Source organism: Gallinula chloropus (assembly GCF_964237585.1).
Source record: "Gallinula chloropus genome assembly, chromosome: 15".
Lineage (NCBI taxonomy): Eukaryota > Metazoa > Chordata > Aves > Gruiformes > Rallidae > Gallinula > Gallinula chloropus.
Genome location: NC_140100.1, coordinates 5,005,427 through 5,022,406, shown reverse-complemented (window position 1 = coordinate 5,022,406; position 16,980 = coordinate 5,005,427). Strand labels below are relative to the sequence as shown.

At 43.9% G+C, this 16,980-nt stretch overlaps 1 protein-coding gene across 1 annotated transcript in view; it reads right to left on the bottom strand.

The window, feature by feature from the left end:
- CACNA1H (calcium voltage-gated channel subunit alpha1 H) overlaps positions 1 to 16,980 on the bottom strand; it is a gene marked incomplete at both ends in the record, with an annotated part of 243,671 nt that overhangs the window by 85,847 nt on the left and 140,844 nt on the right. The window contains 2 exons of the mRNA XM_084270957.1: positions 1,549 to 1,641; positions 14,367 to 14,682. Of these exons, the coding sequence (XP_084127083.1) occupies positions 1,549 to 1,641; positions 14,367 to 14,682 (409 nt within the window). The remainder of the gene's footprint in view (positions 1 to 1,548; positions 1,642 to 14,366; positions 14,683 to 16,980) is intronic.

Genomic DNA, 16,980 nt, shown 5'->3' with positions numbered 1-16,980 from the left:
ATATTTACTACTAACACAGGACGTATGAAACCCAACATGATCAGTTACCACCACAGAACAGAGCATCAGGAAACACCCAACCAACCTGCAAGGAAAGATGATCTGAAGTCCAATTTGTGTTGTACTGGCATAGAGCCAGTGTGGCATTTTGAGAAGGACAGTTGGGGTCCATGCATGTCTGACCTTGTACTCCTGTACCTTTCTGACACAGAGAAATGCATCTCCAGGAGACTGAGCGCTCCTAGAAAGGCCTGATTTATTGTCTGGTTCCGTTGATGTGTTCTTGGGTGATATCAGGTTTTCAAAATGAAGTCCCAAGGACAAGAATGTAAAGTGACCTAAGGCTACATCCTTCCCTCAGCTGTTGAGTCCACAAACTGGTTTTTCACCACTTGGGTTCATAAATCAGCCAAAGGAAAATGTCAACTATTCCCATCAGAGAATCAGTGCCCTTAGGCGTGAAAGGGACTGACGTCAAGAAAGTGCCACTGTCTACATGGCCAAACCTCTGTGCTGTGCTCAGTAGGAAACGTATGGATTTAATCCGGACCATTGTCTGGTGAATCCTCAGGGGAAGCCACTGGGAGATGATTTGCAGTGCTATTCTCCAGTTTGTAATATCAGCCTGAATACTGTTTGAGAAGCAGTGTCATTCCCAGCTCCAAGTGACTTGAAGATTAGTCACCTTCTGGCTTTTCTGCAAGGGTCCATATGTAGAGAAGGGCTCAAAAGAGTGGAGTGTAACTCCCTACTATGCTTAGCCCATTGCTAAAGACTCAAAAATGACTGGCTTCAGAATGCTATCCATTATTGGGAAACTCTCATACTGCTCTGATCCATGCCATTCCCACTGGTGGTGGGAGCTCTGGTGGTTTGAGTTCCCAAGGCCTTCAAAACCACGTTGACGATGATGGGGCTATATATAAAGGATATCCAACCACAAAACCACTTTGAAGTGCCTTTGTCCTGTGTTCTGCTTGACATCTACATGGTACTTTTCCTTCTGCTCTTCTCCTGACTTAAATGTGTAACTTGTAGACAGATGCGGGGCCCCTGGAAAAGGCTGTGCCCATTGTAAAAAAAAAACCCAAACCTTGCTAACATGGAATGGCATCTTCTGAAGGCAACCTCTAGCACCTCCAGCAAGTAATACTTTGTTTTAGACTTCAGGAAGGTGCACAGCTATTATTACTGTTAAAGGCCTCAGGTGAAGTTCAATTCTTTGAGGAAGAAAAGCTACAGCCTTCCTGGTTTATGTCCTGATTAGCAGTTGCTTGGCCAAGGCACAACAGTTAGGACACATCAAGGTGACAATACCAAGACTGGGATAGTAAGAGGGAGGGAAGACCATATGGCTTGACAAGCTGTGACTGTGCATCACATGTGACACTAAAAAAGGGCTGTTGTAGCCAATAAGCACTAATCAAAACCTTCATGATTATGGTTTATGGCGGGAGGAAAGTCTCCCACTCTGAACACTAGCTGGCTCTCCTCTCTGATTTACCCAACAAGGACAAGGAACAGGAGCATCTCACAGTTCATACTTACTATTATAAGCAATATAAAATATATAAAATTGTAAAAAGAATGTGCATCCATCACATAATACATGATGTCAACCCATCCTTCCAGGGTTATAACCTATGGGAAGACAGAGAAAGAAAGTGTAAGAATGAGTCAATCAAATCGTAAACATCCATTCTCTGCTCGTGCCTGGTACTCATCACGCCACAGCATCTCTCAGGATTCATCCAGACCCACTGCACTTCTTTTCCTGGTTGGCTTAGGATAGCAGCAACGTGTGACCAAAGGACTGCTCAGGGGTTTCTACTAGAATCTGGTATGATTTAAATGATAAAGCATTATAATAAAACAACTGAAACCCTGGTTCTGAGCCAGTGCAAAGAAATTCCAAGGAAGGGTTGTAAACAAAGCAAAAGCCTCTCTGTGCAGAGATCTGGGATTTTACCTTGGGCTCCTGGTTTTGTAATGCTAGCCATAAAATTCCTAAGATTTTAAGTCACTTTTGTTTCTATAAAATGGATTCTTTGTGATTCCTAGTGGCTCACCATTACAACTGCATCATCAGTACCATAGTGGGAAAACATCTGAATGGAAGAGAGTTACTTTAATTAAATGTAGAACTGATTTCGTACTCATCTTCTCCGTCTTCCTTCCACTAAAAAAGAAGCTGAAGATTTAATTAACACCACACAGGCTGTGTGCAGCACAAAGCAAATTCTGCCATGTAATTTACACTTTTTTATTTAGATAAAACATACCAACCTTCTAGTGCTATCTTGCTACTAGTCCTAGAGCTGAAATGCCAATGCAATTTCCAACAAAATCAAAGCTCCTGTCCGAATCTACTTGCACTGACGTACCCTATTCACTATGCCTAATGTGAGCCTTGGTGGTCCTAGCATAAACCCAGAATTGCTGCCTGGCTCCAATTTCAGTGGCATCACTCCTGATTTAAACCATGTTTGTGGTGATGGAACTGTGAATTTAGCTTGCTGTGAACAAGAAAAGGATGAAGCCTCATTGGTGTGGAGGACTTTGCGTATGGTGTGTACAGAAAAGCTGATGCATAAAGCACTTCAAAATAAAACAATGTTCTTGTCACACCGGGACCATCAGGGCAGAGCACTTGCAGGGAAGTCAGACATGAATCTTTGCTAATTTTCTCCGGGTTTTTTTTACTCAGGAGCTGAAGGGAGCTCCTAGATATGGATCTTTGGTGTATGACCACATCTGCATGGGGGAGAGCTTTGCTGTACACACACGCATCTGCACTCACAGTTTCTCTGGGGCTGTCAGAGCACATTGCGTTGGCTCACGGGCGCTGGAAGAGAAACTCTTTGGATTTGTCTCACCCTAAGTCAAACGTGGTGATGTCTTACCAGCAAGTTTTCAAACCCACTTCCCACGCTGAAGCACACGTAACTCACCACCCACCGTGCAGCTGGGCGAGAAGCCGCCAGCAAATACAGCTCCGTGCTAAAACCAATAAACACGATCTGCCAAAGAGCAGGTAAAAACTGTCTCCACAGCTGTTTTACTCTGTCAGCACTGCTAAAGACTTCGAGCAACCAGCTCTGATGACACGCTCACTGTATCGACACATCATACACCCACCTCTCTCATTCCAGATTACGTGCATTAGAGATCCTTTCATACAACGTCCTTGCTGATGGTTAGTGAGGTACAGAGCTCAGAGAGCAATGCCATGCTTCTAGTGGCATGGCTTTAACAAAACCAAAAAGAATGCTTTTGGTTCAACAGGAATCCCAGGGATCACTCTGTGGTAGACAGTTTTCAGCATCAGGCAGGGTTTTTTTTGCATGGATTCAAGCACTGTTATTCACCCTGGCATCTGAGAAGGGGTTAAGCTGTCTGGGCAGGCACAGGCAGTAATCAGTCTGTTCAGTGGTGTGAAACGGACAAGCAATCAAACTCAAACTGCCCTTTTCTGCCTTTCCTTTAACATGGTTGAAACATTTATAGAGAGCAAAGGTCTTTTCAGCCCTAGTCCTTGCCTGCATGAGCTGTGTGCAGCAGCCGATCGTCTCTTGCACTCGATGCCTGCGTAGGTTCATGGGGAAACTGGAGGGATCAAATTGGGAGGTGACACAAGGCTAAACCAAATCACTGCCAACTACCTAAGAAACAGTCTCTCTTGTGCTGTTCAAAGTCCTCTCCCTTCCTTCCCCTCTCTTTGGGCAGGCATTTCAGAACCTGGCTGCCGCAGCTGGCACAGCAGATGCTCCATCCATTTACACTTGGGGATGAAAAGTGAGCCCAGAGTTTCTAGACACACTGGAATACACCTCTCCACCGAATTTGCGTTTGGCTGGCAACCCTCAAATTGAATGATTTAAAACAATTAAATGTAGAGCCCTCTCTACAAAAGGAGTTACCTGAGGGCTGCTGTTGGGCTTCTGCAGGCACTGCCAGCTCCCCTCCTGGGAAACATCTGCTGAGACAAGACTGAGGACCAACCAACGTTGAGAGAGGTATTTTTCTTGCATGCTAGACAGCGTTTTTAGCCAGAATCAATCAACATACCACATTTCTCCTCTGGAGGGCTGAGAATGCTCATCCGGCTCTCAGAATATTTAAGATGTAATTAGAATTTGCATTATTTACTACTCACTTGTAAACCAAAGGGACACAGGAAGAATAAACAGTCCATTGAGCTTTTGTTCTCCTGTTTGACATCTTTGTGGAGTCATTCTTGGACTCATTACCCAGTGTAAATGCAGCAGTACCTAGGGGAAGGATTCCTGAGCTGCCAAGGATTAGAGATCGCTAGCAATCCTGTAAGAGAGCATGCTCACAGGTATCTGCCATCAGTTTTTTAATCAAATACCTCTGGAGAAATGCAGGACAACACATATGCATAGACACCTGCCAGCAATAAAACAGTGTCTCTGATTTTTACAGCCTGATTCTTGCCACACTGTAGACTTCTTTCAAGCTGTCCTTGAAGGTGCTGCGAATTACTTTACGAGAACATTTTTACCTACTCCAAGATCCCCACTGCACATCCCCAGCAAGGCCTTGGTGTAAATGAGAACCAGACCATTTGAATTTGCCAACATCTGGTCTCTAACACCACAAACTAAACTCTTTTAACTATTTTTGGAACCAAGTCAAAGGCATCTGCACGGGTGCAAGGTTTACTGCTGCAATGCACAGTTTGATTCTACACAGTTATTCTCAGGTGGGATGAACACAGAGGGAAAGTGAACAACTCTTGATATTGTCCCAAGAATACAGATCTATTTTTTCAGTGCTGCTTTGCCTACTGTTCCTCCCTTGGGGCACTCAGAATGCAGTATCACCTACTTCACTAAGCAGAAATGACTTCCTCCTCTCTCCACTTTCCAATCTCATTAATCCAGGTGACTACAGCTCCAGCATTTGGCCCTCCAAGTCCTTTATAGATGTCTCCCAAGGACCTGGAGCACCTTTCTTGGGCTCTCCAATCTCAGCAATCCGTTCTCAGTAATTAAATTCTGTTCAAGTCATGATTGTTCACAGACAGACATATTAAATAGTGTCTCCAAATGTACCAGTTCAAAGCTTCCAATAAATGCAACACACAATTATTTATCAACCGAGATAAGACAGCAAGAAACACGTTTCCTAATTCTGCTCTGATGAAAAAGATGTGCACGATATGTGGCACACTAAAATTGGCAGCTGCAGGGACATAGCTGAAAGATTCAATTAAGATGATTGGCAAGGTTGTCCTGGAGGGTGCTGCCAAATGTAATCACATGCTGCAGACCCAGGGGGAAAGATGATGCTGCCCCTTTAGCATGGGGAAATGGTTTTTGCCTCTGAAGGACTGAGATCCTGGGCAGAGAAGAGAACTGTCCTCGAACCCACGGGATATCCTTTATGATGCTCAGTTTGAGCCTCCTTGCCTGCTCATTCAGTCCTTTGCCTCTTTCAGGGCATGGGCAGGGATAAATCATTTGCTTGTTATTAATTCCTATGAGGCTGAGTACTAAAGCCCCAAGTCCTATGTCAGATTCTCCCTCCCATCACTGCAAGGATTTAACAGAAAACTTACTCAGGTGAATGTAAAGGCAGATTTTGAGTTCATCGATCTCTGGCTTGGACACCGTTCACACGCTCCCCAGTCAGGTACTCCCTGCTCCCCATACTAATAATATCAGCAGGATGAGAGTGGACAATCAGATGTTTTTATGTTTTCTGTTCTGTGATTCTGACCCTCTTGGTTTGCTCGTGCCATAGTAATTTCATCAGTTGTAACAAAGATGCTCATCTGAGTTAACTATAACTGGGGACAGAATCAGGTCTTCTACTCGAGCTAATCAGAGTCAATCTAAAACTGCAGAGTGAAGATCACAAAAGAGATGCAGATTAAAGACGCTGGCCATTAACTCAGACCACCTCATTGCTCGCAGGGAGGCACGAGGTTTACATTGTTTTACTGGGGTCACTTCAAAAGGATTCTGCAGAACAATTTCTTTTACTATGTCAAGAAGTTTTCATCATAAAAATCCTTGTCTTCAAGCTCTGCCAAAATTTTTGCAAGTCCTTGGCTATAATCCATTTGAGAGCAGGTTATTTTTTGCTTTGGTGTCAGTTAAGGAAAAAAAAGAATCATCTAGGAGAAAAAACCCAACATCCAAACTCCAACCCAAACTACTTTAATTAGTAAAGTCAAACACTGAATTACTTCCTGCGTATTAGAAAGCACTAATGGCTAGTGCCAGATGGACCGCTGCAGATAGAAATCAACCTTGAGGTGCCACTAATCAATCGAAGAAAGTTTGGAAAATTACTGTGTGAAGTGAAGCTGAAAAGATGATGAGAACTGAATGCACAGCATACAAAGCTCCAGCCTAGCCCAGAAGTCTGATCTTTCTCATGGCAAGATTTTATTTCTGCAATTACTCGACCAACCTTCATTTGCAGAGACAGCCTCCCTAAGCATGGGAACCCAAACCAACACCTCACATTTTAATGAAAACCCCTACAAAACACAGCTCTGGCAGAAATTTTGAGAGTTGCAGGTGCTTGTTCAACTCAGCACCTGGCTGACATCAGAGATAATGAGAGATACAGAGATCCCCAAGTGTTTCACCTTAATTGACACGTATAATTCACACTCAGCCTTTTTTTAATTTGGCCTAAATTGGGACCTCTAGGGACAAGATGGCCATTATCTGCATCAGAGTTGGACTTGATGATCCTTACAGGTCCCTTCTAACTCAGAATATCCTATGAAAACCAAACAGCAACTCTGAGGGCCGCCACCATTATCTGCCTTTAGTCTCCCAGCCCTGCTGCAAAGTTGCAGTTTTTTATTTCTATAAACCTCATCAAGATAACATCCAATGCTATAAATTGTGAGAGCTATTAATTACTATGATGGTCTCAGGAAGATTTACAAGGCCTTAAGTATTCCTTTCTGAAAGCCTCTTATCTATGTATTCTGCCCTCTCGGGCATATTGATTTGGCTCGTGAGCGCTGACCAGCGAATAATGGAGTATTCCTTTTCCACAGGCAGAGTGCTTGGCAGCTAATCAGATCACTATTTTTGAAGTCAACTTCACAATTTTAATTATTTCCTCATGACACACGTTGTTAAGAAACCTCCGTGGTCAGAAAAACAGGTTTTATTATATTCTGTGCGGTGTCCTTTGATGTTTCTCCTTTCACTTTGAGGGCCTGCTTACTTTGCAAAGAGATTTAAGCCATTTCTTTATAAATTGCATCTCTCAAAGCATGCATCTGCTCAGGAAAGTGGCTCTGCAAAACAGAAAAGGAAACCCTGCAGCCTTGCATGCCTTGGATTTGTTACCCCTCAAATTCGTTCCACCTAGATGTGATCTCTGGTCAGCATTACCAGTGGATTTGGAAAAGCTGAGTGCAGGCAGTGGGCAATAAAGTTGGACGTGTCGCTGATACTGTCATTGGTGGTTTGAAATGTCACAAGAAGTGAATCAACTGGCTTAAAAATGGCATGAAAATTCAACAAGTTTTGCTACAAAAGGAAGGTTAGTTGCTGTCTCTCCATTTCACACTAAATAATACAAGATTCTAATCCGATAGCACAAACATCACAGAGTTCAGATGACTGCTGCTTGTAACAAATCACATCTCAGTCCATATTCATGAGGTTTGATTTACTGTGATAATTATCCTCTGTCTTCATTGTTTGTGTAAAGTATCTTATGCACGGTGAACGTATTTAACTGTTTAGCTTCAGCAATAATGAGTCCATTATCATAGAGGGTGCCGTAAATCAGAGCTTTATAACAGAGCAAAGCTGAAAGATGAAGAGTCTGCAATGAGACAGGAAGCAAAGCCAGGCTGAGATGCTTGCTTAGAGATGAGTGTACCATATAGCAATTACATGAATGACAGCACTTCTCCAGACACCACTGTCTGCCACAGAGCAGCAGTTTGGGACACTGGCCCAAATGCAAAACACAAGAATTTTTGTTATTCCTGCTGTTACACCTTGTTTCAAATTATATTAGAGACTATTAGGGACAAAGGGTGCACAAAGCTGTGCTTCAAGCACAACCACCACCCTGTGCAGGGCTATGACACAAAACACATTTCAGGCATCCAAGCTTAACCCCTTCACACTGATCAGAGAGTGTGTGTGGGTCTCTTGTTCTCCTCAACAGGTCTGCCAAGACAGTTGTGTGGGGACATCAGGGTAAAGGAGATGAACCTTTGACTTGGCATACAGGTCTCCCCTGGCTATGTACAACTCACAGTGCACAGTGCAATAGCAGACACTGAGCATGAAGGAGGTTTGGGGCAATCAAACCAAACAATTCCCTGTTGATGCACCTCAAGAGCAATGGCTTTTTTATCACCTAACTGGACTCCACACTGGGCCATGGCCTGCTGCAGGCAACCCTCTTTCTGCTCTGAATAAAAGTATCTATGATCGAGTTAGGGTGAAACCCTTCCAAAGCTACAGAATCTCCAGCAGATTTCGGTCTCCAATACCTCCCTATGTTAGCAGACCCAGACCTGGAATCAGGATGGTCTCTCTGGCTCTTGCTATTTGGGATAATTCATTCTAGCATTCTAAATGAAGGAGACTTTTCAAAAGCAACTGATCCTCTTGGAAGCACACTCTGAGATGCTTTAAAAGGGCTGGATATTTTTAGATTGGGTATTCAGCATGAAAGCTCTTCAAATGCAGAAAATTATATTTATTTGGCCAACCAAATTAAAAAAAAAGCAATACCAACAAAATTCAAACCCTATCATGTAGAGTGAAGTACTTTTGGTGATCCAAAACAAATTCAAGTCTAGTGACAAAGCATTATTTTGAAGCAATGGAAATGAAAAGCTTAGAACTTTCCCTGCCAAATTCAGCAGATAAGCTTTGTTGACACATATCTCCAGTTTAAAGAATGAACCAATTGGCATAATAAAAAGTCCTTTTGGTCAAAGATTATCTACTCAATGAACTTTGAAAACATGGGCACCCGGTGTGACAGCTGCTTCTGAAAAACATAGCCCACAACATTACATGCTGTACACATAAATGCAACTGCACTTGGAAGCCTCAGGCTCTTTCACTACCTTCTGCTTCAGTGTGCCTTTTGGCTGTTCCCCAAAATAGTTCAAGACCACTAGAAGTGGAAGAACAGAGTCTGCAGCTGACAGGCAAGCAAGTGTATTAGTAGCATCTCAGGTACAATTCTCTTGAGACATTGGGGTAACCATTCTTGACCTGTCATTTTTGAAGAACTCTGTTGAGGTTCCCCGAGGTCCCAGCAACAAAGCAAGAGAAACAGGCCCCCAATCAGTCCCTGTTCATCTGAGTGACAGACCAGCTAAGAAGGAGATGTGTAAGTAGGAACCAATAGGAATGACACAGGCAATGTGTTCTGGAGCGGTGCTTTGTGCTTACTCTAAGGGAAAGCAGTGTTAGAGCTTCAGGTCTTGTCTCCTCAAGTGAGATCTTTTCTTGACTGAATGACAGTAGGAACAAGGAGGGACTCAAAGCTCATTCTTGCATCTGACCATAGCAGAAGCACACTGAAGTGCATGTAATTCTTCCTTTAGTTTAAATGGAAGATATGGTACCATTACAGATTTGGCTGAAAGGTTTCCAGGCAAGGGAGAAATCCTCAGGGAAGGGTTGCAGTCATGATGAATAGAGGTTGAGACAATGTGTAGTGGGCAACGGCTGTGGAACAGATCAGGACACCAAACAATAGTGAATTGAGACAAATGAACCTTCCTCTTTCCAAACAGAAATCTGCCCCCAAGCTCTGTACCTTCTCAGCTAGCCCATCTACAGGAACAACTAGCAGGGGGGCAGATCCAGCAGCAGAGTCAGCAACACGGAGACAAAACAAGCTCCTCATCAGCACACAGCACAGGGTCAAAATGAATAAATCCTTGATTGGATTGAGATAGCTTACACAAGCTCCCAGGGGCTTTTCTGACAAGGTAGAGCACAGAAGAGGTAACTTCACATCTAAACAAAAGGGCTATTTCGGCAGGTGGCCTGCAGCATACGGCTGTCACTGCCAGCTGTTGTACCTGCTCAGGCAGCCTGCCACCACAGTAAGAGTAAAGCATGTGCAGAAGGACAAATGAAGGAAGAAGTGGGTGGCATCAATTCCCCCACATTCTCACCCAAAACATGTTCTCTATCCTGAGCTGGTCACCCACACCTTCGTGGCTGTAACATACTCCACACTTTGGTGAGACCAGATGCAAAGAGAAGTTCTCCATCTAAGCACGCTATCAAGGTAACACCTTGAACTCCAACTGCTGCTGACAGTTCCCTTAACTCTGCTCTATTTCCAGACATCTTTCTTCAGAAGGTGATTCAGCTTTTCCTTTCTTGGGCATTCTTATCATGTCATGTGCCTGCTGGGCTGTCTTCAGCTCTTCTGAACACAACCAGGCTTTCTTTTTTTTTTCTCCTGACAGCAGCAAAAGGGCTGCTGAATGCAAAACAGTCTCCTCTGAGAATTTCCTTGCTAGGGCCTTCTGATGATGGGCCAAAGATGTGTTACTTGTATGACTTGATTAACTTGTTAACCAAGATGTCTTGTTAAGTAAAACTTCATAGAAGTAATAGGCACTTGGAGTAATATAAGCTAGAAACAGAATCATGAATCTGAGAGCTGCAAGGAATAATTTCAAGAAGGTTTTTCATTAAGGAAGTCCCTTAGAAAATGCAGCTACTTTTCTATGGCCACCTCTTCACAGCACCAGCAGTGTCAGAGCTCCTCTGAACTGCCAGACAAATCTTTCCCCTTGTATTGGATGGACATTTCCTGAAATGTAATTCTTTCCTGTACTTTTGCTCTCAAAGTTCAGTCCTTCCAACTACATCCTGGAAGGAGGCACAGAGGAACAGCTTGTTCCCTTGATCTTGTCTTAGCTCTGCCTAGATGATGGTTATTGCTTCTCCAACTTTGCCTCACTAGTTTTGCCAAAATCATTGTCTTCTGATGTAAAGTGCTATTATAGGCTTTATTTTCTGCAAGTCAGACATGAAATCATCCAAGCAATGGTTCTGTGGTTTGCAAAGTTGCCTTAATCATCTCTTCCTTCCCAAACTGCGTATCCTACCAGCCATCCAACTCCCTTTTGATTTAACAGGGCTTCTGCATTCAGGCCTGGCCACACCAAGACTGATAAGTTTGGAAGGTGGCAGTGTTTTGGTCGCTCCACTGAGACTGTCAGTAATTCAAATTAAATTGGACTTTGGTTAGGTGGGTAATTCATCATTTGTAGTGTGACAACAATACCTGTAATTACTGCTCTTACTGTTGCGGCTGAAATTCATGTGCAATAAAGGGATCTTAATATCATGCCAAACCTCACAGTTAATTTAGGTTCCATCTCCTTTCATTTATTCTGTAATAAGCTAATTAGTTCACATAATTTGCCATTGAACGTGCCTTTGTAACAAATATATACATGAATTAGCCTATTACACAACAAATGAGGGGAATCAAAACATGAATCATTTGCAGGATTACATAAGGAATTATTATCCTTTCAAACACCCATGGATGCCACCATCATCATTATTGCTTTAAGTTTTAATTACTTGCACTACGTTGGTTCTCATGCTTGATGCCTCAGACTTACTCTCCTGCTCAGAAGGTCAACAATGCCTTTCACTGTTTGGTACGCCCCACTGCCATGTGCCACGCTGCTTGCAAGTTAAGGACCACTGTGAAGTTAAATGTCTTTCAGCTTGGTTGCTTAAAGCCACTTCCTAGCAGCTGAAAGAGCTTGGCCATGCTGCCAGCTTCCTGCCTTGGAGCACCATTCACATGGACGTTTTGGGTGAAACTTTCAGGCTTCCCCATCCAAATCTGTGTTTGGTTTTGTTCACCTGCAGCCTGCACAGCATCAACCTGTGCCCTTAGAAACGCTTGGGCACAACTTGCTGTCACTGCCCTTGGAAGCTTCCTTCTGACCCTCACCTGCAGGGCTCATTTCACCAACCTCCCTTCTGACAGCTCTTGAACCATGCAAGATTGCTAAGTCATTTGGGATAAATCATGAGGGAAGCTCTATCCAGCTGAGTCCTAAAGATTGCCATTATGCAAACTGGAGGCTTGCCAGACCTTGAGGTTCAGTCCACCATGATGACTCTTTCAAAGTACCATGTATTTGTTATTCCCCAGAAGAGACCAGGACAATTGGACCCGTCTCATCCAGAACACAGCAGAGTGCTTTCTGCCCAGTAATTTAATACCAATATACAGGGAAGCTCCTGAGTTACTAAACCCATCAGTTCTACTTTCTGCACTACTTACTTTGAGGCCTCATCTAACTGCTGACCTGATGCTACCCAGCTTCAACTATTAAATCTAATGAGAGCACAACTCAATGGCTTTATTTGTTAAATGTTCTCTGCTTACAGCAATTGTTCTGATTTAGCATCCAGTCTCTTGCAGTAATGATTTACTCTGTCCATAGCAAAGTTAAACAACCACCTCACTCCCAATAGTTGCTTCTTTACCTGGAGTGATATTGTTTTCAGCTTCCAAAAGTGAGTCTTTACTAGTAAAAGGAATAAAGATGTAAGAAGAGTTTTTTGGCTGGAAATACACTAGCATTTGGATGGCCTAAGCAGCGCTAAAACCAATCATAAAGCCCCTGGCAGCTGCCAAAATGATCTATGGATACAATATCCCCCTTTGCCAGACACTCTGCTCAGCCCAAAGGAATCAGTTGAAACCTCTGCTGTGGCTGGTGTGCTGTCCCTGGCTTAAGACCATACATTTTCAGGCTGAGGAAACAAAACAAAACACCAACATGAAATGAAAACTTGCAGCCTGCAGAAAGGCTCAGGAAGTAAAAAGGAAGCAGGACCCCTTGAGAAGCACCTGCTCATTTTCAGAGCACTCGCACAGGCACTCTGCAACGCACTGCCCTCTGCCCTTTCTCTGGCAAGAACATCACTGCCCCATGGTGGGAGCCAGACAGGACCTCCTGGGTACATCCATCAAGCTCTGTCAAAGAACTATGCAAGAGCAGAAAAAGAACGCAAGTGCAGCCAGAGACCTTTCTACTGCTCCCACTTTGATTTCCCTCTTTCCTTTATGCAACCCTCACTACCACTCAGGAATATTCCAAATCAGTACAGCAGCTCCTCTCTTGACATACTAATTCCAGGGAAGAACTAAAGCATTAAAAAAAACCCCACCAAACCACACACCATAGCCTAGTAGAGGAATCTTGGAATCCATCTGAAACCTTCTGGACTTGGTTTTAAGCCTCTGACACCAGCAGCAGTGTGATTCAAGGTGTGCTATTGTGACAGCATGAGAGCAAACAAGATGCTCAGAGCAAGCAATTGCCCCTTTACAATTCCCAGATGAAAACTGAAAGTTATTAAGTTCATATTACAATATGAATCTAGACGAAAAGCCATAAATGAAATTTAGAGCTCTGAAGGAGTAATTATTCATCATTAACAAAACTAAACAGAGATTTTATTTTTTTTATTCTCTTTTAGGAATAGATGTCACCTACGCTTCAGGAGAACTAAATAAAACAGGGCATCTAGCCAAAAGCATAAAGAAATGTGTATTAAAACCAGAAAGTGCATATTAAAAATGGAAAATGGTACACAGCTCATGTAAAATAGGGTAGTGCTAAGAGACCACAGCCTCTGGAATGCGCAGATGAGCTACCCAGTGTTCCAGAGCTACAAATGCTTTGACAATGCTTCAGTTGATGGAGTGCTTTTGCCACCTATAAAGGCTCCCCCAGTCTGAGCAAGAAGCACTCTGGTCTCCAGTGAAGAGCTGCGTAGGTGCCGATCAAGAGACTTGAATTCTACGTGAGTAGTATCTCTTTGCAAGTATTCCAGCCAGAACAGACCATTAGGATTATTTCTTCCTCCCTCCAGCATGCCATGCTCACAAGTAGAACCCTGTAACTGGGCATCAAGCCCAAGCCATGCCATCAAGCTAGTTACATTTTAGAGTTATATTAAGTCTTGCTTATGGACTTAGACAATACTCTCCACTTCCTGATACTATAGCAACAAAGACCCAAACTCTCAAAAATCCCTGGGATTTATCCAGGTTGGATTTGGAGTGCTAGAACTCGCTGCACTTCAGTCTGCCTCAAGAAGTATTTTCCCCCTGTACTAAAATGCGCTGAAAACCTGGCAGCTCTCCCCAAATGCTCTCTAGCAATACTCATGCAGGTTATTGTCAGATTCAGTTACTCACTGTGTCTTTATTTGCAGTTTCACACAGGTGCAAACAAATTCCTTTCTCTTCTGATGCATTTATCAAAAAATCTTCCCAAGCAACAGAGGACAAAAGGAAAAGAAAAATATGCAGGAGAATCCTACCTGAAAAATAGCTATCCAGGCATATCCAATATTATCAAAATTGATAGCTCCATTGTGTGGGTTTATGTCCCCTGCCATGCATACGTTGTAATACTGGTTCCAGTTTATGCAGGCATTCCTGCTGTTGAAGTCAGGGTTATATAAACTTGGGGTGTAGGAGTCCATGCTCAAGGTGCACTCCACCTTGTACTCCTTCCTGTTTGGGATGTTGGAGCATTTCTGCATGCCGTTTTCACGATGTGATGAGCAGATGAATGGATTCTCCTCTGCTTCGTCTGTCCGGTAGTACGGATGCAGGAAGGTAAGGTTGTATGTCCTGGAAGGGGAAGAGAGAGGACATGAACAAACAACGCATCCATCCCTTGTTTCAGCAGCAGCAGCAGCAAAAGGCACTGGTTTCTGTCCCTGGTTTGGCTGTGTTTTTTCGCCTTTGCCTTTCAGCCCCATCTGACACAGCTGAGATACCATCCCTTACCTTTGTCTACAAAGCTTTTGGCTTGCAGCATCCTGCAAGGCACCAGTGATCTTTCAGTTAAAGATCAGCCTGAGCTTTCCCAAGCAAACAGGGCAGTTGAAATGAGAGGGTATAGAGAAGAATAATCCCAGCAGGGCCAGGTGCTTCCCAAAAATCCAGAGAACTTTTTGTTTCCATCTAAGGATTTTTAAGATAGCTCTTCTGATGTGCAGAACATGATTCAGAAAAGCTGATGGCAAAGCAGCTTTCCAATAAATTTGCCCCTCAGCACCTCTCCAGGATGAGTGAGCTGAACTTTAACAAGGAGAGACGCAGCCACAGGCCATCTCAAATTTCCTTCTGTACTTACATAAGAAAAGAGCCCACATTAATGGGAACTGTATGCTTACTGCATATCTGATTTAATTGGCCTGGATAAAGTTTATGGGTCTGTTACAGCTAAGATAAGCAAGTGATCTAATTGCAGCATGGTGAGGATATGTCTTTTCCCAAGCCATGCTCTCAGCAGATCAGTGAGCAACCACAGCCCAGGACTTTTCACGCTGTTTGATTACCATTAGTGAGACCCACCAGCACTCACACTGCCAAAGCACTGTTCAAAACGAGAAGGTAGAAGTCCTAGAGCCAACTTTATCTGCTGAGTTCAGAGCTACAGGGATCTAAGATGCTATATAATCAGTCAGGAGATAAGGGAAAAGGTAACACACAATATGACCAAGTACAATGTGGGTAGAAGATAAGCAGGTAATTTTTCAAGACAGGACAGATGTATTTTTATCTGTTTCTGAATGCACCTAACTATTGAATACATTTGGCTTTAATGAGTGCCAAACTAGTATTATCCCATCCTATTTCTTCAAATTGCTCTCTAAAACCCTCAAGTCAAGCAGGAGGTGCTCAGCAACTGCATGTTAAATAGACAGCAGTTGATGCAGGGCAGAGCTGAGGGGAAATTAACCCTGAACAACTTTTACAGGGAATTTGTTTCTCCTCCATCAATGAATTACTTGGGATGGGTGATGAGGGTTCATCCAGCTTCAGGGACAGGCAAGAGTAGAATGCCAGAGGAAATCCAACAACCCTGTGTGATCTTGGGAACGTCCCTTGGCCTTTCTCATTTCCCTTCAGACAATGCTGACCAAGGCTCTTTGATTGGGATGTGCCACTCCAGTGACATACTCCTCCAGACTACACCTGATCACTCAGGAAAACTTGCTCCAGAGCTGTGAAACTCAGCAGAAACTTATTTTCTTCACCACTCTGGAAGCAACACCCCATCATACACCAGCAGCAGGAGTTTCCTGATCACAAATGCCTTTTGGCAGCGGGCAGGACGGGAAGGCTCAGCACACCGCAGCTCGTGGGCCACTGTAATTAGGATTCTACCCAGAGCAGAGCTGGACTTGCGGAGGGAGATGGACCATCTGGAAGGATGATTGTGTAATTAGCAGCTATGGCTGCACAAGCTCCTTTCCTGGGAACAGTTTCATGTTCAGATGCAGACACACGCCTGCCTGTGCCAAGAACGCTGACCATGGAAGTGCTCAGACAGACGGGTGGGTGCATCAGTGTGATGCTCTGCTCTGACCTCACACCCGAGCTCCCTTACGAGTTGCCTATCCCACCACAGCACAATGCACACAGCATTCAGCACCACACATGACTGCAGCTGTCTGCCCTCCCAGCTGCAGGAATGACACACGGTCACTGTCCCAAATTAATCACCACTATTTCAGTTCCCTGATCTCCTGATATGCCCACCCCAGCTGGGCAGGATGGCCAGGGATGCAGCTAGCCAGAGAGCAGCGTGCCAGTCAATTCAGCTGGAGCCCATGTACCCAGTTTGTTGGGAGGAGGGGATGCAGCCAGGCTGGGGACCTGCAAGACCAATTCTCTTCCGTTCACTACTCACTGCAACTGGAAAAGCCCTTGATGACCCATATCCACAGATTTGATAGGCTGCATGTTTCCCATGAGTCAACATTTAGGAAGCCTTGGGCTGAAGGAGAAATATTGCCTGCAGATACAGCGCCCTGGGCTGTGATCTAATAAGCTGTGTAGAAAAGATCTGGGCACCAACCCCCTGGGGAACCAAATGAATGCCACACTTGGGTGGCTGTGGGAGGGAAATAAAAGCAG